The 26,313-nt window shown below is 39.4% G+C and overlaps 2 protein-coding genes across 3 annotated transcripts; both read right to left on the reverse strand.

Moving 5' to 3' along the window:
• Positions 1 to 1,391: 1,391 nt before the first annotated feature.
• On the reverse strand, positions 1,392 to 7,327 carry prpf31 (PRP31 pre-mRNA processing factor 31 homolog (yeast)). The gene is made up of 14 exons (XM_084090081.1): positions 7,205 to 7,327; positions 6,889 to 7,098; positions 6,737 to 6,797; positions 6,575 to 6,658; positions 6,369 to 6,466; positions 6,106 to 6,212; positions 5,285 to 5,454; positions 4,873 to 5,030; positions 4,707 to 4,796; positions 3,792 to 3,919; positions 3,588 to 3,660; positions 3,341 to 3,469; positions 2,324 to 2,422; positions 1,392 to 2,161 (listed from the first exon to the last, which is right to left on the reverse strand). Exons 2-14 carry the CDS (start codon positions 7,096 to 7,098, stop codon positions 2,042 to 2,044), a joined length of 1,527 nt encoding a protein of 508 aa, XP_083946207.1. The 5' UTR covers positions 7,205 to 7,327; the 3' UTR covers positions 1,392 to 2,041.
• Positions 7,328 to 8,106: 779 nt separating this feature from the next.
• lmtk3 (lemur tyrosine kinase 3) lies at positions 8,107 to 26,015 on the reverse strand. Of its 2 annotated transcripts, none has more exons than XM_084088060.1 (16): positions 25,783 to 26,015; positions 23,533 to 23,666; positions 23,182 to 23,326; positions 23,007 to 23,077; positions 22,280 to 22,398; positions 20,738 to 20,825; positions 20,185 to 20,333; positions 19,966 to 20,050; positions 19,592 to 19,713; positions 19,255 to 19,404; positions 12,437 to 18,854; positions 12,184 to 12,347; positions 11,762 to 11,895; positions 10,782 to 11,116; positions 10,588 to 10,666; positions 8,107 to 9,451 (listed from the first exon to the last, which is right to left on the reverse strand). In XM_084088060.1, the coding sequence occupies exons 1-16, from the start codon at positions 25,868 to 25,870 to the stop codon at positions 9,324 to 9,326; spliced, it is 8,409 nt and encodes a 2,802-aa protein (XP_083944186.1). In that variant the 5' UTR covers positions 25,871 to 26,015; the 3' UTR covers positions 8,107 to 9,323. The 2 variants fall into 2 exon arrangements, with proteins under 2 accessions (XP_083944186.1, XP_083944185.1); XM_084088059.1 differs by having other exon boundaries at positions 11,762 to 11,898.
• Positions 26,016 to 26,313: the final 298 nt, after the last annotated feature.

Genomic DNA, 26,313 nt, shown 5'->3' on the forward strand with positions numbered 1-26,313 from the left:
GTCAGTGCAGTGTCATTGGGATCTGGTGATAAAAGTTCGCCTTTAAGAAGTTCCAACACAGGCTTTACTGAGGACACAGTGACATATTTTTCCCCTGAGAGGACATCCATGAAATCAGCCACTAGCTTCATTGCTGCATTAATTTATTCCAACACAGAAACATCCTGCCAGGGGTGCGTTTCCCGAAAGCATCGTTGGCCAACTATGGTCGCAAGTTCATCGCAAAGTCCATTGAACTCTATTGGTAACGAGGGAACTTGCGACCATAGTTGGCTAACGATGCTTTCGGGAAACGCACCCCAGGTTGGGTCGAGGTGGCCATGTTTTCGATCTTCAACCAGGACACGTCTCTTGTTGCTCTAGCACCCTCTCTATCATCTTTTGCATGGTACCCCATCGTGCGGCGACATCCTGTGGAAAATATACATTGGTTTCAGTCTGTGCCTTCCTCAGGTCTCTCTTCTTTAGCCAGCTCAGGTTGACAAGATTCCTATGGAAGTAAATGGACTGCATTTATATAGCGCTTTCACAGACCTATGGCCACCAAAGCGCTTTACATAGCCTCACATTCACCCATTTATACACCGACGGCGGTGTCAGCCATGCAAGTCGCCATCCAGCTTGTGTTAGGTCGAGGTGTCTAAAGCAGACTGAAGGGCTTCAGCAAGTAGGCTACATCCGCAGTGTGGTTCTGGGATATTATACGGTCTCTAAACACTTTGACTGCAGAGTCCATTCAGCAGTTAGGCCTATCTAGTGTACGGTCAAGCTCATATAAGGCGTCATATTTGAGCTTGACCACATGTGGCAGAGTAAAAGGAGATGTATTTTATCTCCTTCAGAATGTCGTCTTTTACTTTATTGTACAAGGATGGAATGGCAGTTTGGGAGATGTAGCCTACGTTTTCTTTTGGTAATTCGTACCGTTTGTTAACATTTATCGTGCGATAAGTCGATATTGACTATAGGCCAAAAAACAAAAGCGTAGGCCTACAAGTCAAAAACATAGTTTTAGTAGTATACTGAAATGTATTAATAGACTAGTCTGCATTTGGCTAATAAGAGATGTGTAATAAAGCATAATAAGACCATGATTACTTAAAATTAGTAGAGCACCACTTCCAGTCAACTCATCTCAAATGCGCTTCTCACATAAAAACACAAGACATTTTTCAAATGACATTGTGTTCCTTGTTCTACTGTTATGTAAGAGTTGACACTGAAAATGTAACTAAATTAAATGTATTTCATGAACATGAAATGTTGCATAACAGGATTGACAGGTCACTTAAGATAAATGTGACACCAAATTTCTTTCAATATACCATTTTGTTAGTTAAAACTACTTGTACACCCAGCATTTACTTGCATTACAAAAAATTGACAGAGCCTTTTGACATTAAACATTTATTTTGAAAATGAAGTATTCAGATATTTAATTCATGACATACCAAAACGTTATGATTGCAGAAATGTACATGGGGAAGATGGGTCTCCTCTAATAGGAAAGAGATTGAAATGCTTGCATATTCAAGCATGTTTTATGCAAACATACTAAACTAAATGAAATTCTCTTGGGAAGCATTTCAAACCATTTTAAATGTAATACAAGTTTCCTCAGGGAAAGAAAATGCATCGCACACAGAAAAAAAAACAGCTGGCTTTGAACTAAAATTAAAAAGGACTAGTGACAATGTTGGTACAACTAGATGAGCAACTTTATTTAATCAAAATGTTGGCCAAAGACGAAAATGAGAAAAAAAAAAGGCTTAAAACAACTTGCATTTACCATGTTCTTTGTGATTTATATACAGCTCACAATTCCTTTGTACACAATAAAAAAAGATAAATGAACAAAAATCTAAATGTACACCAGAACATGTTGCTCTCCTTCTTCATATCCTCTGCACAGAAAGATCTCCAGTCACATGTCCTTGTGCTGTCCAGAGTGGGTGTGGTGTCGGGGTATAAATTAGCGGTTGAAGTGTGAATCCGTCCTCGGCTGTCGATATTTGTGGTTTCTTCCGTCTAACGCACAGCCTCACACCTTGTCCTCCTTCTCACGCTTGATTTTGAGGAACTCGGCCATGTTGGAGAAATATTTCTGATTGGCTTCGCCCACCTTCTTTTCTGCAGCCTGCGGGTTCACAATCTCGAGCCCCTGAGAGACAGCAGACAGTGAACAGATCAATCAACCAAACCACAGCTGTCAGTCAGTTTCAGCGAGTGAACAACACGGAAACTGTGCAGCTCTGTGAGAGAACAATTTAAATGCAAAGGATGTAACCACTTCTAGACGTGTGATTCCCACGCGTTTGTGTACCTGTAAAGGAGTGAAGGCCACACTTGAGCTGGTTCCAGATGATCGGTCTCTGACAGTGGACTTGCCACCGTACGTCATGCTCTGCTTTTGCAGTGTCCGCTGCAAAAACAAAACATTTACAAATAAATGCATCGAACGCATTAAACACAACAGGAAAAAAATAATTATATTAAAGTTGCCATTGTATGGATTATTTTATTATTTTAGAATGTTTCCTGGGGTGCCCTTATAATGTTAGTATGTTTTTTAGATCAAAATTTGTTATAATTTAGAAATAAAAGGCATTTTTCCTAGCCTGATTTTAGCCTTTGATTTGAACACTCTGTTTGAAGGGGCGTGTCTGCTGTGAGACTTCAGCGTAAACGCCCACTGCTGTGATTGGCTGCTGTGAGACTTCAGCGTAAACCTGTGATCGCGTGAATGAAGATCTCATCATTACAACGCAGTTTCTGCACTCTCACTAATGATTTCACCAATGCAAACATGATGTACGTACAGTAAGAGCTTCATTGTGCAGTGTAACAGCGTCATTGATTTCATAACGAGTTTTGGCAAGTGTCCAGATAAACTCACGCTGTGTGATTGACAGCTTGGGCGACTGGAAAGGGATTGTTCTTTGATCGCTATCTGTATATTAATCACAGTTTAAGTAAGATTATTTTCATCCTACTAAGAGAAACGACGTGAAGTTGATCGCTTAGTCACTGGCTTGATTTACTGATGCATAAACAGTATTGAACGACTTTGAGAGAAAGATTATCTGTCTGAACTTGAACAAATTACACATCAGGCATTCACATAACCCACTAAAACCCACAGTGTGAGCAAAAAAGTCTTTAATTTAAATTATTATTATTTTTTTTAATCTTACTGGCCCCAAATTTTTAACGGTAGTGTATAGAAATACATTTAAGATTAGAAGTTACATAAAAAAAAAAAAAAAAATTACTTTTGAATTAGAATTTATTTCTATTTATGTTATGTTACAGAGATTTATGTTACAGTAAGCAGACATACCTGTAAGGATTTGGATATTCTGGCCTTGGTGGAGTCATTGACCTGAGCTTGCCTGACCCTGCCACTGCCAGACTTTCCCAGCTGACCGAGACTGAAGCCCAGATCCTCCTGATAAGCATCGTCCTCGATCTTACAGGCAGAGAGACAGAAAGTTTGTAATAGACCGTTTTGAAATGTCATGGATTAATTAAGTTATTAATACTAATCCAAAATACTAATGGAGAAATATTGACAGAAATCAACTAACCTCTGCAAATGTCATTCTGTTGGCATGTTTCCTGATTTCTGTCAGACCCAGCCTCTCTTTCATTTTACGATACCTGAGCGAACGTAAAAACAGAAAAATATTGCAATGCAAAATCTCAATGTTCCTCTGAGAAAAATAATATTACGAAATGACATTTTCTTGGCACCACAGGGACCCATCATTCCCACCCGTTATGACCCTCACCTTCTTCCTCCTCTCTTCTTCCTCTGTCCATCCAGGGGAGCTGGAAGAGGCTTCACCTGCTTGACTGGAGGGGGCTCCTGCCATTTATCAAACTTTCGCTCGATCTCTTCCTTCAGATCATAGCCAACCTGCACACAAACAAACACACAAGTTAATCAAGAGAAGGTAATATAGTACTTCTAAACATTTTCTTACAGCAAAGATGGTCTAACTTTAACATCTGACATGAGTTAACTGTACAGTGATGCAGACAATAGGTGCTTTTACATTCTGATTACAATCAGCTTAAAAGTCCAATCCGATTGAAAATGCTCCATGTAAAAACCTAAATCGAAATAAAAATGCCCAAACTGACTGAAATTCCAATCAGTTTGAAAGGGGTGGGATAAACCTGTTCTGATCCGTTCGATAATACATGTAAACAATTGATCGGATTGAAAAACGAAACTGGAAATTTTTGTGCATGTGCAATGTAAAAATGGCCTAAGGGTGCATTACGCACAGAACGAGCTGATGTTGAATATGGTAAATGACTGTCGTGTCAATCTAAAAATCTCTTTCCGCTCCTCATCTGTGAAGTAGAGCAGGACAACATTGTCCCACAAGCGCTTGCTTTGGACTCTCATCTGCAGACACCTTGTTTTGGGAAAGGGAGTTTTTACTGCTTGACTAATACAAGTATCATGGCAAAAAGCTGTGTGTGCTCGTTGTCTCCTAATTAGGATCTGCAATGGCTAAATGTTAAGTCTGCTTTTTAAAATAAAGAAAAGGAGGATGGTTAGTATGCGACAACAGCAGGAATCTCTGTGCACATCAACCCCATCACTTTATTTAGCATCCATGTAAACACCATGTTCGGACTCAACAATCGTAATGATTTCCATATAAAACGTGGCTACTGATGCGATCGCTGACCTTGCCAACAGTACTCTCGTGAAAACTGTCCACACGAGAAGCCAGAGTGCATTTAGCTGCAACCAGACGAGCTGCTTTTCTCCTCAGATCCTGGAAACATAGAAAAATGGAATCAAATAAATGAAATGAAAAATAATTAAGTGAAAGCAAAAAGGTTGATGCTCACTGGAGGCAGAGACTGCACTACATCACAGTGGTAGATGTAGCCTGTGTGGGGCAGCAGGGACGTGCTGCTGAATCCAGACAGTGTCCTCCGCTGGGCTCCCAGCAACATCAGATTACATGCAGGCATCTTGGACAGGTTAGTCAGCCCACCAGCAACACCTGTAATGAGTGCATGTGGCCAGAAACAGATCAGAAATAGAAGGGATGAAAAGCGGTACATTGATTGCGATCAAGCATAAGCATCTTAAATGAATAGTTCTCCCCCCAAAAAACTAAAATAACATTCTTTACAATTAACCACCTTTGTCCCACAGAAGAAAATCAAGTAGGTTTGGAACAACATGTAAATGACAACTGTTATTTTTGGGTGAACTATGCACTTTATTCAGCAGCCTCCAATCTCTTGTTCTCACCCATGATTTTGGCAGCAGTTGAAGCTCCAACAATAATGGAAAGATTTGGAGCAATAAATGACATCCTGGATTCCACATATTCATAGATCCTGTGTTTTGATTGGTTGAGCTCAAGGGCCATGTCACACGCTTCCTCCAATCGCTGGAGCTCATCATCACCAAGCATCGTTCTGCAAACATCCAAAAATGTAATCAGAAAATTAGCAACATTACACTACCTATCAAAAGTTTGGGGTTGATAATTCTTTTAAAATGTTCTTGAAAGAAGTCTCTGATGCTTATCACGGCTGCAATTATTTACTTGGCATCTTCGCTTTCATTTCACAAAGTATGATGCAAGTATGAAAGGTGAGGAGTTTTCATGTCTGTGTTTTTGAATGTAAATACCAAGCGAACGTCATAAGTTGACCTCAGACAAGAATATGAAAAATATTAAAAAAGCCAGTTCATGACCCCTTTAAGATGTAATTTATTCCTGTGATGGCAAAGCTGAATTTTCAGCAGTCTTCAGTGTCACAAGATCCTTCAGCTATGCTGATTGGTGCTCAAGAAAAAAAATCTTATTATCAATGTTGAAAACATTTGTGCTGCTTAATTTTTTTAAATATTGTTTTCAGATTCTTTGATAAGTCGAAAGGTCAAAAGAACAACATTTATTTGAAATAAAAACAAATGGCATTACTGTCACTTTTAATCAATTCAATGTAAACTGGATTTAATTTCTTACCCCAACTTTTAAACATTAGCAAATATCTACAATAAATTTTTTTTATAGATTATCTTCCTCTAATCATACTGAATCAATCTATCCACTCACTCACCCTTGTGTGGTTGAGGCGGTGACACTGACCACCATGATAGTAGCATTGGTCAAGATCTGCTGGAGGGTCTCGTTGTTTTTGCACTTCTCTAGATTGTTGCCCAGCTCCTGAACACACACAAACACATGAACTTATAACACACACGTGAACTTAGATTTAAAAGGCAAAACACAGATCAGAGTACATAACTAATATGATGGCTTTTTTTTTTTTTTTTGCATGAACAGGCTGCTCACAAAGGCTTGAGACTAACAGGTTTCTACCTTAACAGTTCTGATATAATCTAGTGCATTTGGCACCAGGGACTCCAGTTCAGGAAACCTTTTGGAGTACTTGTCACGAACAAACTTGTGAATGATATCTGGGGAGGAAATAAAGAGGAAGTGGTGTTATCGTGCTGGAAAATTGTTATAAATCTTGTAATTTAACATAAAAGGAAGATGTTGCAGATTAAAAATAGTAAACTCACTAAGTTCATTGTCTATTTCCACGGTCAGATTGTTGGCGGAGACGATGAGTCTGTACTCTGGGTCTGCTTCGACAGGTCCAGATACTGAAGAGAATGGAAAGATGTTAAATATGTAAAATCAATATCAGTATTCGGTTTCGTAAAGTAGAAGTACTTGCTTACCTTCCGAATTCTTTTTTTGATTTCCAACATACTGACCGACTTTTTCCATGATTTCAGCGAACTGAGGAAAGTCAAGAAGTTTGCATTACCGGTAAGTTAGCGTAACGCTTAAGGGAGAATCCAGATAAATATGATTAAACACAAAAACTCACTGGCTTGCTGTGTCTTAGTTTTGCTATGGATGTGACACTCTCCGTCCCACTGTAATCCACCTCCATCTCCTCGGGTATGTCCTCCAGACCTCCAGTTTGTCTCTCGCTGGGTTCCCCATCACTCTCACCCTCTTCTTCACCGGGGTACTGCCCGTCCTCTTCTTCTCTTGCCTCTTCCAAGTCGGCAAGCAGCTCGTCTGCCAAAGACATCTACGAATAGAGCGTGAAAATAAACGCCAATTAAGATAATAAACACTAGTTTTTACTGAACGAGGTCTTTATAATAGTTTTCAGGGTCAAATGAGCTCCAACTTACATTTTCAGAGCGTCTCCACTTCTCACTTTAAGAAACAAGATTATTAGCTAACATGCAACGACTTACTAACGCACAACACCAAACAACGCGCTGAAGTCGCAGGTTAAATGCGTCACATGTTTTACAGCAAAGGCTTCTGGGAAATGTGTTAAGGAACGCTTATGGCATTTTCCACGATTAAGGTATCAAATAGAGCCTGAAAATCTTAGAAAATGCAGCTTTTTTTTTTTAAATGAAAGGAATAAATATAATATAAATATTTTACATAAATATTGTAACCCTGACAGCAACATCTGGGACATCTAACATAAATACACTTTAAACCCCTAATCTATTTTCTTGAATCTAATCAATTTTATAGAAATAAACAACAAATAAAATAAAAGTAAACAAAATAATGATTAAAAAAAACTTTATTAAATGTTTGTGCATGAAATTCAGTTTGTGTAAACTAAGAAAATAGAAAGAGATCATTTTCTTGTATGTAGACAAGTCTGTGACATTCTGTAGTAGAAAGTGTCAAGATGATTTTTCTGGAGTGCCATACTTTTAGTAATGTTTTTCTCCTTTTTTGTTGTGATGGGATAAAATCATAGGGTAACAGCTGCTTGCAAAATGTGTGACAGATCTATACAATATTTCATGTTCATGATAGTTAAAAAAATAATTGTACTATTTTTTCTACTAATTTTATGCTAGATAATAGTTTATAAACATATAATAGTTTCTAATAGGCCACACAATAGACACAGGATTTTTGCTTCAGTATTGTGAAATGTGCCAATGAGTACACATATTTCATGATACTAATCATTATTTGAATGCCAGTTTAAGTTATATTATAGAAAATGCATAATTTTAATATTATATTAAAGTTAGTAAAGCAATATTTTACACAGATATTATAAGACAGAACAATTTATTGTCATCAAACAGTTCAATAAATGTTTCACAGTTTCCATGTTATTTTCACTCCCCCAGCTTCATACAGAATATGAAACCTCTAAATGAAACAGATGCTGAACGTGATGTCATGATCTGGATTACCTCAGACATCTGAATGAATGATAAGATTGAAAACTAAAATGAATGAATAAATAAGTCAATTAATAGTCATGTATGCTGATTTCTCTTTTTTCATGCCAAGCAATAATTACTGCTTCAAAAATGAATAAAGGAAAAGCTAATGTCAAATACATTATTAGAAAATAACACCTGCAGAGAGACACATCATAGGACAACTAGATACAGACTGACATCTAGAAATAGCTAAATTAGAGAAAACATTTCAGTGTTTATACCTATGCAAAGATATATGTTTGTTGAGGCGGTTATTAAATGCCATAAATCCAAAATAATTTGATACAAAGTAAATATCCAGTTTACTTAAACTTATAAAGTGAATTAGGCCAACAGACAAACATATATTTAAATAAAAAACAAATGCAGAATAAATAAACAAACAAGTAAACATCTGCAATAAAAAATACCGTATAAAACAACAGTTGCAGTTTTATTTTTTCGTGCATTCTAAGAATACATTTAAAATAAATGTTTTTAAAATGAGTTTGTATTCTGTTGCAATTTAATTTTTAGTTTGTACAAATGCTAAATGAGAACTGCACTGCTGTGCTTTGGAGAGACAATTCCCCCCTCAACCACAAACTACAAGAATGCCTGACTGCAATGAGAACAAATTTACAATGTCAATATTTCTAAGCACACAAATAGACAGGTACTGGTCAGAGAAAGTGCGCCCCCTTCATTTAAGGGGAATAAAATACAAACGTACTTCAAGAAGCCATGAAAATAGAACAGTTAAGCTGGTACATAATAAGACTCCCATTGCATAGCCGAAAAGTACATGTCAGATTTTACAGAGCTCCAAGGTTTTTGGCTGTTTTGGAAGGTACTTTCAATTTGTGGATTTACCACTCCAGCTGCTGCAGTGAGTAAAACCTGGACCGCCTCCAGCCTTTTGAAACGGGAGCCCTTCTTTTTCTCGCAGTTAAAAAAATAACCTCCAGGAGTCGTCATAGTTACCGATGACAACGGGGGCCACTCATTCACTCCAGGGGGGTTCATTTTGTCCAGATGTTGTTTGGGGAACAGTTTTCTGTCACACTAAATGTGGGTCATCGGCAGGGCTTACTGTAAACCTTGATGATGAGCCAGAAGTGACTCCGGTTGGAGATCTTGATTTCACTACATGGTCTTTACTTTTTGATGCCTTGTGGCTGCCTGATCCTGGAAAAAAAAGAAAGAAAGAAAGAAAACAATCTGACAAAATGTGATCTTAGAAGTGTAATAGGTGTACTCTGAAGATTTTTATAAAAGATAGATATATGTTTATTAGTACTATTAACTGCAGCTAATATGAATTGTGCAACAGCCTCGCAGTAAGGCAGTTCATCGCAACTTAAAACAGTGGAGATGCAGACAGATGAGTCTGGAATGAGCAAAAAGCATTGCTGGTTTAATTTTTTTAAATATAAAAATCCATGTTTGTGATGCTGATATTATCAAATGATCACATGAATTTTACTCTTTTCGCACAATCACAAGTTTTATATTTGCTTTACGCAAATCAGGCCCAAATTATCATATCTTCTGCTGAATAGACCATTTGGGGGCAGACGTCACAGTTACGTCACTGCAGCTGTGAGCGCATTGTGGTGGCAGAAAAACAGTGGTAACAAAGTAAGGAAAATGAGCGAAATCCACGGAATAAGAGAAAAATGTCTTGTTGTGCCTTTGGATGTCAGAATTGGAATGCAAAAAAAGATGGTCTTCATTAAATGGACAGGCCAGACTGATGAAACCTGCGCTATTATTTACAGTATTATTTAAAGCATGAATATGATGTAAACACTAGATCTACATAATATTTGCATATGCAGTTCATGGGGGGCATGATTGTATTAACCCTACAGTTACAGCATAAAATAACATTTAAACCTATAACATTTTAAAGAGATTACATTTATATACCCATAACATTTTTATTTCACAATTCAGACTTTTTTTCTCGCAATTGCGAGTTTACATCTCCCAATTTGGACTTTATAACTTGCAATTGCAAATTTATATCACAATTCTGACAAGAAAAAAGTCTTGAGTGAATTGAGTGATATAAACACAATTCTGAGGAAAAATGGCAGAATATCAAGTTCATCATCAATCTCGCAATTAAGATTTTTCTTCTCACAATTGTGAGATATAAACTCTGAATAGTGAGAAAAAAGTCAGAATTGTCAAATTTATCGTTTTACTCTTTAATTCCATGGCTTTCATAGACTCCTGCTTCAGAACTGTCATTTTTTCCACCGGCCATAAAACACGTCATTGCTGTTTGCAAACACCCAAATGGTCTACACACTTACCAAAACCATCAGTGCTGGGGGGCTTTCCGTGGGGAGATGAACAAGTAGATCCAGAGCTAAGTTCATTGGTTGGAGTTTCCTGGCATGAAGAGTTTTAAGATACAGAATAGTAACAAAACACACAATGTTTAACAATGTGAAACCTTGTCATTGAAGGTACTTGATGCTTTTCTGTATAAATACCCTTCACATACCTGATCGAAAAGATAGACTGTGACATCGTCAAAAAATGACACATTCCTCCCACGGTCACGGTTCTCTTTGTCCACGGGTTCCTTTGGCGATTTCAGCAAACTACGTAAACCCACTCTCTTGTCAACATCTGTTTCTGTGACAACAATGACACGCCTTGGAGACTCATCTTCCTGTTCCTCTTCTTCATCTTCATCTGGATCGCTACCTGCTGACGCAGTCCTTCTCCTCCCTCCTCTATGCTCCCCCCCTTCCCAGAATCCTCCTTTGGTATTCGGTGAGAGAGGAAGAGAGAGAGAAAGCGGAGGGAGGGATAAGGAGAGACGGGCCAGCTTAGCTGGAACAGGGGTTGATGGTACAGTGGAGAGGGAAAGATGAAAGATAAATATCAAAGACGGTGGTATCTATATATATATGTATTAGGGATGCACCGAATCCAGGATTCGGCTTCGTATTCGGACAAATATTGGGCCGATTTGTCTCGTGGTGGCAAGGACCCTAAACAATACACAACATCGCCGCTGTTAAAACATTTGCGTATGAAACATCCGAAAGAATACGAGTTGTATTGATTGGATCTTGAGATAGGGTAAACATAGGCCTATGGTAATTGTCAAAGTTTTTCCCACTTGTCATCCTGGCATAATGTTGCCTATTCTTTATTTATTTTTTACAGTTAATAAAATAAAATAAAATCCACGGCTGTGGACGTTGTTTACTTCATTAATGTGTTTACTTTGTTAATGGACTGAGGATGGGAGTAGAATTCGGTATTCGATTTCGGATTAACCAGTGGATTCGGTATTCAGCCGAACCCAAAAAAATCTGGATTCGGGGCATCCCTAATCTATATATATATATATATATTGGTTCATTTAACATTAAAAATTTATATTTAAAATTGTAAACAGCATAAAATGCAAAACACTAAATTAACACAAATCCAAATGAAAAAATCTTGAGTGCTTTCAGTTCACAGTACCTTTCATTGCTTGATTTGCAGCAGGTAGAGAGGAAGTAACCTCAGGCTGTTCAAGCACAGTCAGTTCTTCTGTCTGTGTTTCAGCAGATTCACTCACAGACACTGAGGGAGAGGAGGGTGGGGTCTCCTCTTTGCTGCTAAGATAGATAATTTACAATGAATTTAAGATGAAGGCTGGTTTTTACCTCATTTAACCAAGAAAAGCATTTTACATTAAAAGCCATGATGAGACTTATGCCATGAGGAGATTAAAGCTAAGATCACATGCTCTAAAGTTTACATTGCTTAAATACAGAATATCTGACTAGGATTTATTTTATAAATGTTATTTCCAGACAGTGAAAATTGCATTAAAATAGTGTTCTCTGCTCAATTCATCACTCATTTATTTTTTATTAGTGTTCCTGTAGCAATAACCACACCTCTCATTGTCCTGGAAATCTTCCCTTGAAACACCTTCTTCAGAGGACGAAGTGGTAGAGGCTCCCCAAGGGTGTAGAATTACGCTGTCACTAACCGTAGAACCCCACAGGACATTGGTTTGAACATTTTCACTAAGAGAGTACTGAAGTCTCTCCTCACAAACCTAAAAAAATGATTGCACAAAGACAAAAGGTTTCAGAAATAGCAGAGCATCAATAGAGTACAGTTAATTTTAGTGTAATTTTTACTCACCTGCATCATCAGTCCATTTTTTGTCTGCATTTTTGAGAGTGACCTCTGCCCTTTGGAACCATCTGTAGAATGGATAGAGAGAGGCGTTGGCATATGTTGCCCTGTTTCCTTCTCCACTGATTGCTGAGTTTCTCCTGGAAAATTTGGAGAAATGTTTTCATATTGCTCTGAGTGTTGCAAGACAGCCATGGTACTTTTCGATATCCCATCAACTTCCTCTTTTAGCTCTACTCTTGTCTTCCTCTCTGAATCTGCTGAGTCATCCTGGTTTATTATACCACCAGCACCACTTGTTCTTTGCTCTGGATTTCTCTTTAAAGATTCAAGCAGATCTAAGTTTCCTAAAAACAGATCTCCAAGGTTTTCTTCATCCCCAGAAATGCAGCACAGCTGCTCTAGTTTTTCAAAATCCTCCAGAGGCTCCTCATCCAAGTCCTTCCACTCAGAGATCAACAACTCTGGGATGGAGTTCAGAGAACACTGGGAGAGAGGTGGATGGGCCGCTTTCTGGGACAGGCCATTTCTGTCGTCCTCCTGTAAAGCATTTGATTCTGGGTGAATGTGGTTTTCTTTCATGAGTGACATGTGCAGTTTTTGTCCCAGGTTTGCAGTGATACCTTTGCTTTGAGTGGTTGTACTAGTTGCAAGTTCTTCAAGAGACTGATCTAAACAGTTAGCATCCTCAGAACATCCCGATGGCTCCTCATGTCCTTTGGTAGATGTTTGATTTGTGGAACAGAACAGACTTGAACTTGTCTTGATTTCTATGTGGTGTACTGTATTCGGGAAACTACTTGGACCTTGACACTTACCAACTCCTGCATATGGAGAAACAGCACATTCTGAAAGCTCCATTGAAATCAGTGCAGGGGCTGAACACTGAACATTGCTACTGTGGATCTTACACGGCTCTGGATCAGTGCTAATGGTGAGACTTGGGAAAGATGGAGAATCTGATCTTTCTTTTTCAAAAGATACATCACTGATCGTGGCAGAACAGTGATTGCTGTCAACATCATGTCTACTGGTTTCTATACTGTGACACTCTGGATACACTGAAATTATGTGAGAATTATCAGCCAACTCCATTGTGCAGGTCTGATGGTCTTCAAGGGCCCCAACCAACATTTTGCTTGCTTCAGTCTCGGGCGCCCATGAAGCTTCGGTTTGGTCTCTTGGTACATTGTTCTTGTTACTAGAAAGAGATTCTTTGTGGTACTGCAGAAGTTCCATCTCATTGGTTGGAGCATTTGTAATAGAAAATGAGGGAGAGTGAGTCGTACAACCTCTTACACCTACCATGTTTTCATGACTGTCAAACTCTTTATTTTCTTCATCACTAAACAATTCTCCTCCCACATAATTTTGTAAACACGTCTCAGAATTCTGAGTATCAATCACCATTTCAATAGTTTTGTGTTGTTCAGGGGCCTCCAGCTCTGGGTTTTCCAGATTCTCAACTTCCATCTTTATATTTCTAGTGTAGTGCTCTGGTGATCCATTTTCAATGTCTGGATTTTCTATGTTCTCCTCTTGCTGAAAGTCCAGCCTTTCTAAAGGTGTTTGCTGAGGTGATATAGTTCCTTTTGCTTCACCAGACAGGATCAGCCTCTCAGGTGGTGGATAATCAGCCTGTCCTACCTTCTCATCATTAAATGCATCTTCACATATTCTCTGAGCAGAGGGATGAGACTCACTATCTGCAAGCTCATCATTTGCTTCAGATTCCCAGAATTCATGACTAATCATTAAGTGTTCCTCCGCTGCCCACCCCTTTTTCCCAAAACTCGGGAAGAGCTCTGATCCGAGCTCAACTTCTGGTGTCTGTGCTTCGGCTGCAGCCCACTGGTCATTTTCCACAGGCCAAAGGTGAAGTTCTCCCTGCTGAAATGTTTGGCAGTTGAATTCCCCTCTCACAGTCTCCACCATACCATAATCTTCCTCAAGGGCGCTCCACAACTCCTTCTCCTTTAGTTCAAGACCCATTGACGCACCTCTGCTGAATTTATCAGAACGTTTATTTTTTGAGAGCTCCATACTGCTGACTTCTTCATCTGCAGCATTTTGAGAGGATTCCTTGATAGTAAAACAGAGTTCCCCTACAGCTAGCTGACTTTCAGACCTCTCCTTTGCCTGCTCATCCTCACTCTCCTCTGAATACGAGAGGTTTCTCAAGCCTAGTTCATTCGCATCTGTGTCTTGGATATCAAGCTCACCCCTTTCCCCTCCTGTATGTCCTTCAGGGTTTGTCTCAGACCAGATGAACTGGGTCAGGTCGCATTTGGTGTCATCATTGCTGAGCTTTATGTTTATCTCAGGGCTGCTGATGCCTTTAGAAAAATCAGACTGTAAGCTGTAAAACCGTGATAACCTAGATTTACTATTGTCTGATGACTGTTCACCAATTGGGAAATCAGGTGACTTACAACGTGCCTCTTTACACTTAGCTGTTTGCAAATATGAACAATCTTCATTGAGTTCTTCTTGACAAACTGGTCCAGAAATGGGTTTTTGAGGCTCTGAGACTATATGGGCAAGCAGTGTGAGATCAATAGCACCTGAATCATGAAGCATTATTTCTTTTGAAAAAGTGTGAGAAATGACCAGCTCACTATTTTTAACTAGAGATGAGTTTTGGAAGTTAATGGAGCTGTTGCTAAATGGAACTCCTTTATTTGGCTCATCCTCTCCATTGGAGAACAACTTGGCAATAAACTCAGCATTGTATTCGCTCTGAGAATCTACTGAGATGACAGCACCTTGTATGAGACCCTTCTCTATATCAGATGAATCATTTGAAACCCACAATTCTTGTATGTCCTGATTTATCTTCACTTCCTTTTCAAAATGCTCCAGTAGTCTTTCATCCTCAATCTTTTCCTCAATTCCCATCAATATTCCTCGCTCTCCAGCTCTAACGCCACCTGAACGAGAAGGGCCAAGTACATCGGTGCCTCTTCTGCATAAACCCTCTCCACCATCCAAGTCGCTATCTGAGAAGTAGGCCGAATCCCGATGTGGTGTTTCAGTTCCAAGGGCCCTCCATCCATTGCTTCCTCCACCCAAGCAGGAGTCTCCAGGTGTGAGGCAGTCCAGTGAACTAGAGGTCGAAGGTGACAAGACAGAATCTGAGGGGGTCATGGTGGACAATGACTGATCAGAGTTGGGTTCATGCACCATAGGCGAGTGAAAAGCATCTGGGCTTGATTCATTCAAACAGAGTGAATTGTCACTTGGAAGTATTTTCTCATTTGCTATTTCCATGTCTTTGTCATTCCGCATGGTTCTTGAACTGGGTTCCTTGTCAGTTAAAGTGGTTTGCTCCAGGGATTTAGAGGATGTCTCCATTTCCAAGTTCTGTCTGTTGTCAGTGGGGGAGTGTTGACTCACATCTGAACTGTATTCCCTTGCCTTTGTAGAGCTTGTGCCTCCTGTTGAACTTCTGTTTTGTGAAAGATCATGAGAGTTTGATTCTTTTTGCATCTGTTTTGGATGTTCTGACAGTTCCTCATTTTGTGCATCTTCTTCAAATGTTACATTTGATGCCATGACATTGACGCCAGGTGAAACATTGTAAGCATTTTTCTGAATTTGCTCTTTTGTCTGAACAAACATGCCCTTTAAATCATTTTGATCTACACTTCTAATCTGCGTATCACCAGTGATTTGATTTTTGTCACAACTTTGTGAACTATTAACATTGTGTATATTCCTGGTTTCTACTGGACCTTGACTTATATGGTCATGCTGATTCTGAGACTCTCTTGCATCTTGTTTCTCTTTTATAACAGGAGATATCTGCTCCAATTGAGGCCCATTTTTAGGCTTTACTTCTGAGGAAGGAAAATCAATAAGGGAACTCTTCTCTATCTGTATTTCAGGTGTAAAGCAACTAGCTGGAGTTAATTTCTGACTTGATTCAAGATTTTGTAACTCAGATGCAATTTGAAGTACTGGAATTTCTGGGCGCATGGCAACTTTTATTTCACTCCGTTTTGCCCGCTTGGTGACTTGAGCATAAATTGCTTCTTTTGTGTCACCTGGTGGTTTTCCTGCTCTTGCTCTTTCTGATTCAAACTGTATTGTCTGAGAAGATTCTGGGTCGATGCATATTGACTCATACTCAGGAGACAACAGAGCAGGTGACACACTCTCCTCCTTTTTACGTTGCCTTGTAATGATTTCAGTTAGAAATGTTTCAGCAGACTGAATCTCCTTTAAAAATTCCTCTCTTGTCATTTCTCCTGTCTTCGGCTCAGGTTCAACGCTCTCACTGGATATTTCAGAGAGCAGGGAATGAGACTTATTCATCCCTGATGAGAAAGCCTCCTCAGCTTCTGCATACGTTGGCAAATTTGAGTGATGTGCAAAAGGATGAGGTGTAGTTCCAAATCTTGAAACAGGGGTGCCACCTTCGCCATCATATGCATCCTCACAATCCGACACAGATGTCTCAATCTCTGTAAGGAATAAATCTCTCTTTTTGGCGTTGCCTTCATATCCAGGCAGGAAGTCTTTGTCTGAGGCCCAAGCTTGCGAGGATGAGTCAAGTTCTGTGACAAGAGACTGGGATCGCCGCATTCCTTTGTCTTTATTTCCATCGCTTTCTCGTGCCCATGAGCTTTCTCCATCCTTCATGTCCACAGAGTCATTGGAGATCTCGGTCAGAAACAAATGTATGGGAGATTTCCTTGCAGCTGCAACTCGCTCTCGTTGCATGACTGCATCTTCCCTCCATAAGGCTGGGAGGATGGTGGCAAGACGGGATTGGGTTCGCTTCATCCCCCTTGAGAAAAGCTCGGTTGTAGCTGGGTCTGGTTTATCAGCCAGGTTGGTGTGTTGAATGGTTGTGCCACTGGTGGATCTGTGTGGTGACATGAAAGCTGAATCATCATCATCATCATCATCATTGTCTTCTTCTTCATCATCATCATCCTTTGAGAACTCTGGGCTAGAGGATGATATTCTTTCAATTTTTGGAATTGTGGATTGGGATCGAGTCATTCTGGAGTAGGGATCATTGTCTGTAATGTACTTATATGGACCATCTCTTGAATTATACAAAGACTGAGATCGTGTCATGCCTCTGTCAGCAAACTCCTTTTCGTCAGTATGGTCACAGCTTAGTTGGTCTCTTTGTAAGTGCATCGCATTGTATCTGGAATGAATTTCCAATGAGTAATTTTGACCCTTTTGGAGTCTATGGTGGGGAGGAAGAGGTGGAGGGCAGGTTTGAGGTTGGAGGAACAGGGACTGACAACCAGAAGATGGTGGAATGGAAGGAGAGTGTGATGGAGATGGGGGCAGTGTCTGGTGAGTGCGATTTAAGCCCAAATGGTCAAAGTTGGCTTTCGACAGTGAACTCATTAGTAAAGAATCAGAGGTCTCAACTTTGCCTGTTGGGTACGAGGATCCAGGGTACACATCTAACCCGTATGTTCTCACGTATCCTAGTGGAGGAGCAGGCAGTGGACGTGAGTGTAGATGGCTGCCAGAGGACATGGACAGTGAACGAGGTTTAGGTGGAAGAATGGGTGCTTGAGGACCAAAGAACTTTTGGGTTGTTTCTCCAATGTCTATAACAGCATAATCTGTCACTCGGTTACAGCTCTCCTTACTAAACTCAACCAAGCCAGTGTTTGGAACCAAAACCTTTACCTCACTAGATCTGACAGTCTGAGAGGTTCCTCTTTTAAAGCCATCTTGCTGCCTGAAAGATGGTCTGTCTTTTCCAGTAGTCCCTGTTTGAAGCTCTACCAGCTCCAGATCTCCAGGACACACTGAATTTGTTCTTGACGAGCACCCATTTCCTAGACTAGGGGATTTATCCTGGGGAGTATGCTCTTCCAGACGAATGTAATACTCGCTGGCCAGGGAAGGGCTGCGGGCACTGATCACAGGGACGACAGTGGGTGTGTCCAAGGTTTGCCTGTGGCCAGAATTGGGTGTTGGTATTGGTTGAGGTGGAGGAAGGGGTTTGTAGCCTCTCCTGCCATGGGCCTTTTCCCAGAAGTATTCAAAGTTTAAGCCTTTGCTGGTCTCTGTTACAGTAAGGATGTCGTCAAGCTCAGATGTAGGAGTGATCATATTGTCCACGGGGTCCAAAAGAGGGAAGGAGTTTCCGTTTCCTCTGTGACAACCATCCTCCCTCCCGTACTCTCGCTCCCTCAGAAGTTTGTGTGCGGCTGACTGGAAAGCTGGGGGTCGGAGCGCATCCCATCGTCTTTCAAATGATTCGTCACTCTCTCCTCTCCTTCCTTGTCCACTGTCTTCCTCATAATCCTCCTCGTCCTCATCCATTCTAGAACTCTTCCGGCTTCCCTGTTCTGCGGCGAGGAGTGAGGAAAGGAGGAGAAATACTTCGCTGACTGTTGGCCGCTGGGATGAAGGTAGCCAGCATGACTGCATGACCTCGTACCTAATGAAACATGCAAAAATATAGTTCATATATTAGTATGTCACATATTGTATAATACACATTCAACTTTCTTTAGATTAATACTGTTTTAAACTAGCATTTTTGTCTCATTTTATTGTTAAAATAAAAGAACAAGATAGAAGACAAAGAACAAGAAAATCCAAAGAACAAGACTCTTAAAACAAGATAAATAAGATATATTGACTTGAGAAGTAACACTATAAGCAACACTATAAGACAAAATACACTCAAGATACATTAGTTTTAAGGACATTTGAATATTTTTAATGGAAAAGAGTCATTTTTGCATCAATGAAACATTATTAAACATTTTGTAGGTGAATTCCAGATCTAAGTACAGATATAATTCCATTTAATTAAAGCCATTAAAAATACTGACCAATAGTCTGCATGTGCGAGTTTGAGGCGAGGTTGAGCCAGAGTGATCTGTCGTTCCCTTATGACAAATGTAAGGACCTCTTCATCGCTCAGGTGTCTGTGCGGCTGAGCCCCAAATTCAAACAGCTCCCATATCACAACACCCAGAGACCTGTCAGTTTTCATTTGAAGGAAGAATATCAACGTGAATAGTATTGTATGTATTCTCAAAATCCCATGTTGTTTTTTATAATTAAAAATATGTAATTCCATTATTATTATTTTTCTTCTTTTGTACAATTATTGGATTCCTTCATTTAAATACCATTAGAAAAACATTTGTCCATAATTTTTCATACCACACATTGCTGGTTTTGGTTTGATCAGTGACAATCAGATTCCCACGAAACTCCTCCAGAAGTTCAGGGGCAATCCAGCGGAGAGGTATCCACAGTTTTTCTGGGGTTAGATAGTAATCCTCCTGTTTGTGTTAAATATGAATAACCACATTACCTAAGTTTCAAAAAAGAGGCTAAGTTGCTCTAAAACCATTATGCAGCTAAATGCTGATTAAGCACTATGAAATACTTTTCTGAATACTGACAAATCATCTTCTATTTGTGAACAGAAAAAACCCCCCGTCTATACTAAAAAACTAAGACATTGATTGATTGAGGGCCTGATCTATAAAGTCTCTTTGAAGTGAAATGCAGTTTAGTAATTGTTTAAATACCTTATATTGATTGTGCGAGAGGCCATAGTCTCCGATTCGAACAGTAAGATCTGAGGTGAGGAGGCAGTTCCTCAGTGCCAAATCACTGGAGAAAAACAGACAAATAGACAAATGTGTCAACATTTTTTTTTACCTTTCTCCATTTTCACAAATTTTGTGTGTCTAAGTCAGTCACATGTTCCTGAACACTTTTAGGGTTAGAGATTTAATCAATCTAACCTGTGAATGTAATTGTTCTCATGGAGATGCAAGAGACCTGAGGTGATCTCATATGCCATTCGTTGTAAGTTCAAGAGGTCTCTGTTTAACAGGTCAGGTGTCATCCCATCAGACTTCCTCTGAGCTCTTAAATACCTCTTCAGGTCACCCTGTAGATACAGACACAAAAAAATGAAAATCATTATTTGATAAAAATCAATATTCAATGCAGAAAATAGGATCAAATTCTTTGTCCTCTAAAATGTCTTATTAAAAGCGCTAAGACAAATTATGATTACATAGCGCACTGGTATATTTAAATTTATTTTAGTCTTCTGAGTGCACAGTAGGCCTTGTTTATGACACATGTGCAGAATTAATGAAATAAAATTCATGAACTATCTAATCCAATCCATCATAAATCCATTCTTATGTAAAATTGTTCTGTTAAACTCAATCTGCCAGTGTTTTCATAAATTACTGTTTCCCTGAACTACAGATAGGAGACAAACAAATTTTCCAAGGCGGTTATTTCATTTTTCTTTAAAATTGTCAGAGATTTGGGTTTTCTCACCAGTTGACAGAACTCCATGACCAGAAGATACGGAATGCTCTCACTGCACTGGCCCAAACACTGGAGGATACTCGGATGCTGAAGACTTCTGTCAGGTGTGAAAAACAGAGGAGGTATTGTATACGTCCGGAGGTATTGTATTGTATGTCTCGAGTTCAAATGAAACCTACAACATTAAAAGCTATTATAATGCAAATATACTGGCACAAAAATAGATAATTCACTGTTAACAGGAGGAATTTAAGTGTTAGATAAGTGGGAGGAAATAGCCTCAATAAAAAGCAGCAAAAATTTCCACTAATAGCATTGAAAAACTGGTAAAATGTACCAACATTAATTACATTCAGAAATAAACACTTCATGACATAGATACCATAAAAATAACCTGAAGTTCTCATTTCCAGTAGATTTCACTATGACTGATTTCTCACCTTTTTATGCACATTGACAGATGTTGGTATGTCAAAAAACACAGGTGTTTGATCAGCATTACCTATCTCATCCAGGGGGGATATGAATGTTTTTTCCTTAAAGGTAGGGTATGGGATTTGCAAAACGGCCGGCAGATTTTGAAAATACACAACTCAAATGGTCCTACCTTCTTTCCTCCAAGGCTGGCCCTGACTCCACCCATTACTCTCTCTCTGTCTCTCGCTGTCACGCAGGCGAGGGGGGTGGGGGGTATGTTACGACCGTTTGATTGACAAACTTACTGTCCAATGATTCTAGGTGGTCTTGGAAATGATTGGCTGGAGTTTTTCGAGTCCTGTCCGTTCCACAGATGATTAAATTGCTTAATTTTCATTTCAGTGCTTCTAACTCAGTGGCTGTAAGTGGGTTAGGAATAGGATTTCAAGTGATTTTTGAAAAAATTGACAAAAAAGAGAATCACATACCCCACCTTTAAGCCGATCACATAGCGCTGAAAAGACAGCAGTTTCTCCCTGAAGTCGGACGGCAAGCGCTAATCCATTACGCCGCATCATTCTTACACCGCATGAAAGCGGACAGCTTTGAGGATATTGACAGGCAAGTGTGTCAGTAAGTAGCCGAAATAAGAAATGATGGGCCTCAATGGTGGGTAAGATCAGCTTTTTGGCGATATCCAGTGCCTTCATCTGGATGACGGCTCCGGTTATGGGCTTCCTTTCATTTATTTTTTTTGCCTATGCACTGACACATTTGCTTGTCAGTTTCTTCGAAGTGGCCGCTTTTACCGTGATAAGCTTTTCTTTGACTGTTAACATTTTTAAGACTGTCTTTTCGGCTCGCCATCTTCTAACATTACATTCCGACACTGTATTTCTTGGCTGCTTAATGAGAGTTGTTTGATGACTCCGCTGCGTTTATCAGTCCTGGGCAAGAACATTCGTTTTACCCATATTTGCCGCTCCCTATTGTTGCGGGTGTATTATTGACATGTAGAAGTTTAGACTCAGAATATAAGACAACCTCATTTTTTCAGACGTATTTCCAAGAAAGAAACGTCTTAAATTCGGAAAAATACGGTAATAGCAGCCAGAGCAACCCAGTTTGTCTGACCTGTAAGGCTCGGACTCTGCCAAAAACTTTCGCTGTTCCAGAGGACTAGCACTGACCCTCAGCTCCTTCACCACAGCCTGATAGGAGCTGCAGTCACACAGCACCTCAGCCAGTATTACCTAACAGAGACAGATCAAACAGTTACAACAACAACAAAACTATTTGCTTCACCAAACCTGCACATTATTATCAAATGAAAGAGAGGAAAAGAAGCAAAAGAGACTAAGAAAGAAAGAAACTAAAAAAAGCCTACGTTCTTATGTAAATATGTGTGCAGTGAGGATATACAGACCAGGACAACCTACACATGTCAAACAGACTACAAATTCAGGTCAGTGTAATTATAGATGGTCATCAAGTAAGTGAGCAGCGGAAAATAAGACCATGGCCTGAAATGTCATATTTTAAGTATTTAAGATCATAGATATAATAATTGCTTGTGTAGACTGATCAATTTCACATATATTTGGACATTGATTCAACACATTGATTCAGAAGCCTCAACATTAATTCAAGTGCATATCCATACTTGAATTAATAAAAAAACACAATAACTACTTCCTTCCAGTTTTATGTTTACCTGAAAGGGCTACGCAAATAAAATCATAATAATTTACTTTTCAGTTTTCTTAGATACGTTAAACATCCACCATGGGTCACCCATTATTTTTCGTTACATTTCAAGCTGTTCCTGACATGTAAAATCTTATAATTTAAACGTGTCTACCTTCCCGAACCAGCCATTTCCAATCTCCTGCAGGTAGTTGAGAGTGTGCCTTCGGAAACATTGAGCGCTGTCTGTGGGATACAACAGGAGTGTGTTCAGAAGAGTTCATAACCTTTTCACTTAGGAACAGGTTATAGAGCAAGATGTACATATTGCCTGTAGTTAGTGGGTTTACCTGTACCATTCAGTAAGATGGTGCAGTTCTTATCCCGCAGTGGGAGAGTGTAGACATCCGGTAGTGATGGACAGGAGGACAAACTGTCCTCAGGAACAGGGCTGGATGCCGCAGAGCATTCTTCCCCTTCGGCATTATCAAACTCCTGAAAGAGAAAAGTGGAGGTGGGAATATATATATATATATATATATATATATACATATATATATATATAAAAGAAAAAAGAAATTCAACCAACATCAAAAGAACACATAAATGTATGTTTCATGCTGATTCATATCAGTAACACCCACATTATGCAAAATTCACGTAAAACCCACATGTATAAACCCAACACTAAAAAGACTTACATTGAATCCCACGCCTCCTCTTTTGCAGCAAAGGCAGGTGAGAAGCAACAGAACAAAAGAGACCAGCCCAGAGCAGGAGATGAGAATAATCACATAAGGGGGTGGAGAGAGAAAGTCGTCCCGGGACACAGAGACTGAGGAAAAAAAGGGGGTAGAGTTTTAAATATCCATCCTGACAAATACTAAGAGACTGATCCATAGATAGATAGATAGATAGATAGATAGATAGATAGAAGTGAAAGAGAACTTGTATATTTTCCTAACAGGGAAAAATTGAAAAGGGCAGCGTTACATTCAGAACATAGCACAGGAATCCAATGAAGAGTTTTCATTGCACAAAGGGTGAAAGTACAGAGAAAAGCAGAGGAACTCAGAATAGATCACCTTCATATTGGGTTTAGGGAGGGGTTTGAGAGTCAAGGTTTAAGGGAAGCAAAGGAGAGAAACCAGAGAGTCATCATACAAGACATTCCTTGTACTCGTCACTATTGAAGAAGAAGGGAAGGTATTTGGAGTTTTGTTTGGGGGGAAGGGCCTTTTTTTTTTAGGGAAGGGACTGGATCATTGAAAAAGATTCTTGTATCTGGAGGGTTGCTGGGTCAGAAGGAAAGGTGCCATACTTGATTTTGTACCTCAATTTAGCCGTTTGTTTTAGGAGAGCCATCTGTGGAGAAGAGAAGGTGGGGAGGAGGGCAAGGAGGTTAAATACCTTTGGTATTGTGATTAACCAGATGCTAAGAATGAATATCCACTAAACTAAAATAACTCGTATAATGTATTCAACTGACTTGAAAGCTCATTATTTATTAATCAATGTTAAGCACACATGCCATTGCTGGAGAATTTACTGTACATCTCCCTTTTACCTCATAATTAACCAAATCACAAAATAAATAATCTCATATAATAAAATATGTTTGAATTGAAAATATTACTAAAATAGCAAGGATAATAATGCTCTCATTTTTTAATCATTCGAAAACAGTAATGTAACTTTTAAAAGTGGTGGGCCGTGGTTTTCCTAAAATAGCATAGGCACCACAAAGACATTTTTGGGCATATCAGAACTGACAGCAAGGTCTCGACTGAGGGTGTTTAAAGCTGTTTAAAAAGAGTCTGAGTACTAAGCAGTCATTAGGGTCTGTTGTCTGAAAACTGCAGGTCATTTGAGGTCGTGCTCATTTTAGACACTTATAGATGCCATTTTCCTGGAAACAGAAACCTAAATGTCATTAAATCCAGTTTTCGTTATCTTTTCTCAATGATAAAGCAGTATTATTATTGTATAATAGTATATAATATATAATTATTGTGATTATTATAATATTATTATTCACAAATAAATATTTATCAGTAAAACACGTATATTCAATCAAGAACTTTATGTTTTATGGAGCCAATTGTACAGCTTTAAAATTTCTATCACATGATGTCAGAATCTTATGTTGTTAATAATTCAAATATAAAATTAAAAATAAAGAAATAAATAAATAAACATCCCATAAATGCATATTAAAAATACCACAAATGCCACGCTTGCAATAAACAATAGGCACACGTTCTGTATTCGAGAATCACCCCGCGGTGTTCGTCCACTTGAACTATGAAAATATAAAGGCTAATATGCAGGTAAGGTGAATGAATACATGAAGGGTGTTTTTATTCATCTGGTAACCTTTTATTGTTCGAAAAACAGTGGCCAGACGCTGACAGACAGGAACCTGTGTGCAATTCCCTTCTTAGACCATATGGTTACACATACTGCATACGAGAGCACACAAACAAACACGCGGGCCTGTTGGCAAATTTGTGTTCATGGTAGGCTACTAAAATAATGCGCGAAATAAAACACTAACACTTAACAATAATGCGAACATTAGTTAAAACAGGGACAGATGATGATTCAGGAAAAAATCGCGCTATGTAAAATTGAATAGAGAAGAGCGGTTTTGCAGGCCCACAATGAAAAATCATACATGCGTACCAGAATAACAGCCAGACACCTTTATTATCACCAGTGAATGACTGGGCTCAATAAATAGACGCATATGGTGCGTAACATATATGTCTTAGATATATAGAGATAGATATGATTGAATTATGGAATAATATTTAATAAGCGTCACCCCCAACCAGAAATGTAAAATACTCTCCTCAGACTGACAAATTCCCCTTATTTTCATAGCGTCTCATCGCCTCCTCCCCCCTCGAGCGCATCAATAACATATGCCATCTAAACGACACGCTCACCTTCCTTCTGCGGGGCTCCCAGTGCTCTCTCCGGGTTGAAGTACGACATCAGCCCGACCAGAACAATCACCCAGCACTGTAGTGACATGGTCGCGCGGTCCACGGAACCACCATCCGAGCGATACTGTCAACGTTCCCCGCCGCGCGTCTTGATCCACGCTAATAAAGAAACGTCTCCTTGTTGTGCAAGGCTGATGCTCTCTTTTAATCCGCAATTAAACACGGCGTGAACGCTCTTTTGTGTCAGCCTAATCCCGCGATCCGCATCCTCAGCAGCGCGCTGTTACTATTCCGTCCTCATCGCGTCCCAACGGTCGAAAATACCAGTGAAGTCATCCTATTGGTTCTATATCCTATCCTATTTTACCGTGTGTCAGTATCATGTAAGTGGTCCAGCTATGTTTTCCTCCAAGAAGCCCCTCTACGTCAGACGCAACCGAGTTTGCGCTATTAAAATCTCTGTGGAGCTGCGCGCGCCTCGCGATTTTCATAGGTAGACGTTGCCTCGCAATAGAACGATTACGCGATGCC

The sequence above is a fragment of the Abramis brama genome (assembly GCF_963993115.1).
Source record: "Abramis brama genome assembly, chromosome: 17".
In the NCBI taxonomy this organism is placed as follows: Eukaryota; Metazoa; Chordata; class Actinopteri; order Cypriniformes; family Leuciscidae; genus Abramis; species Abramis brama.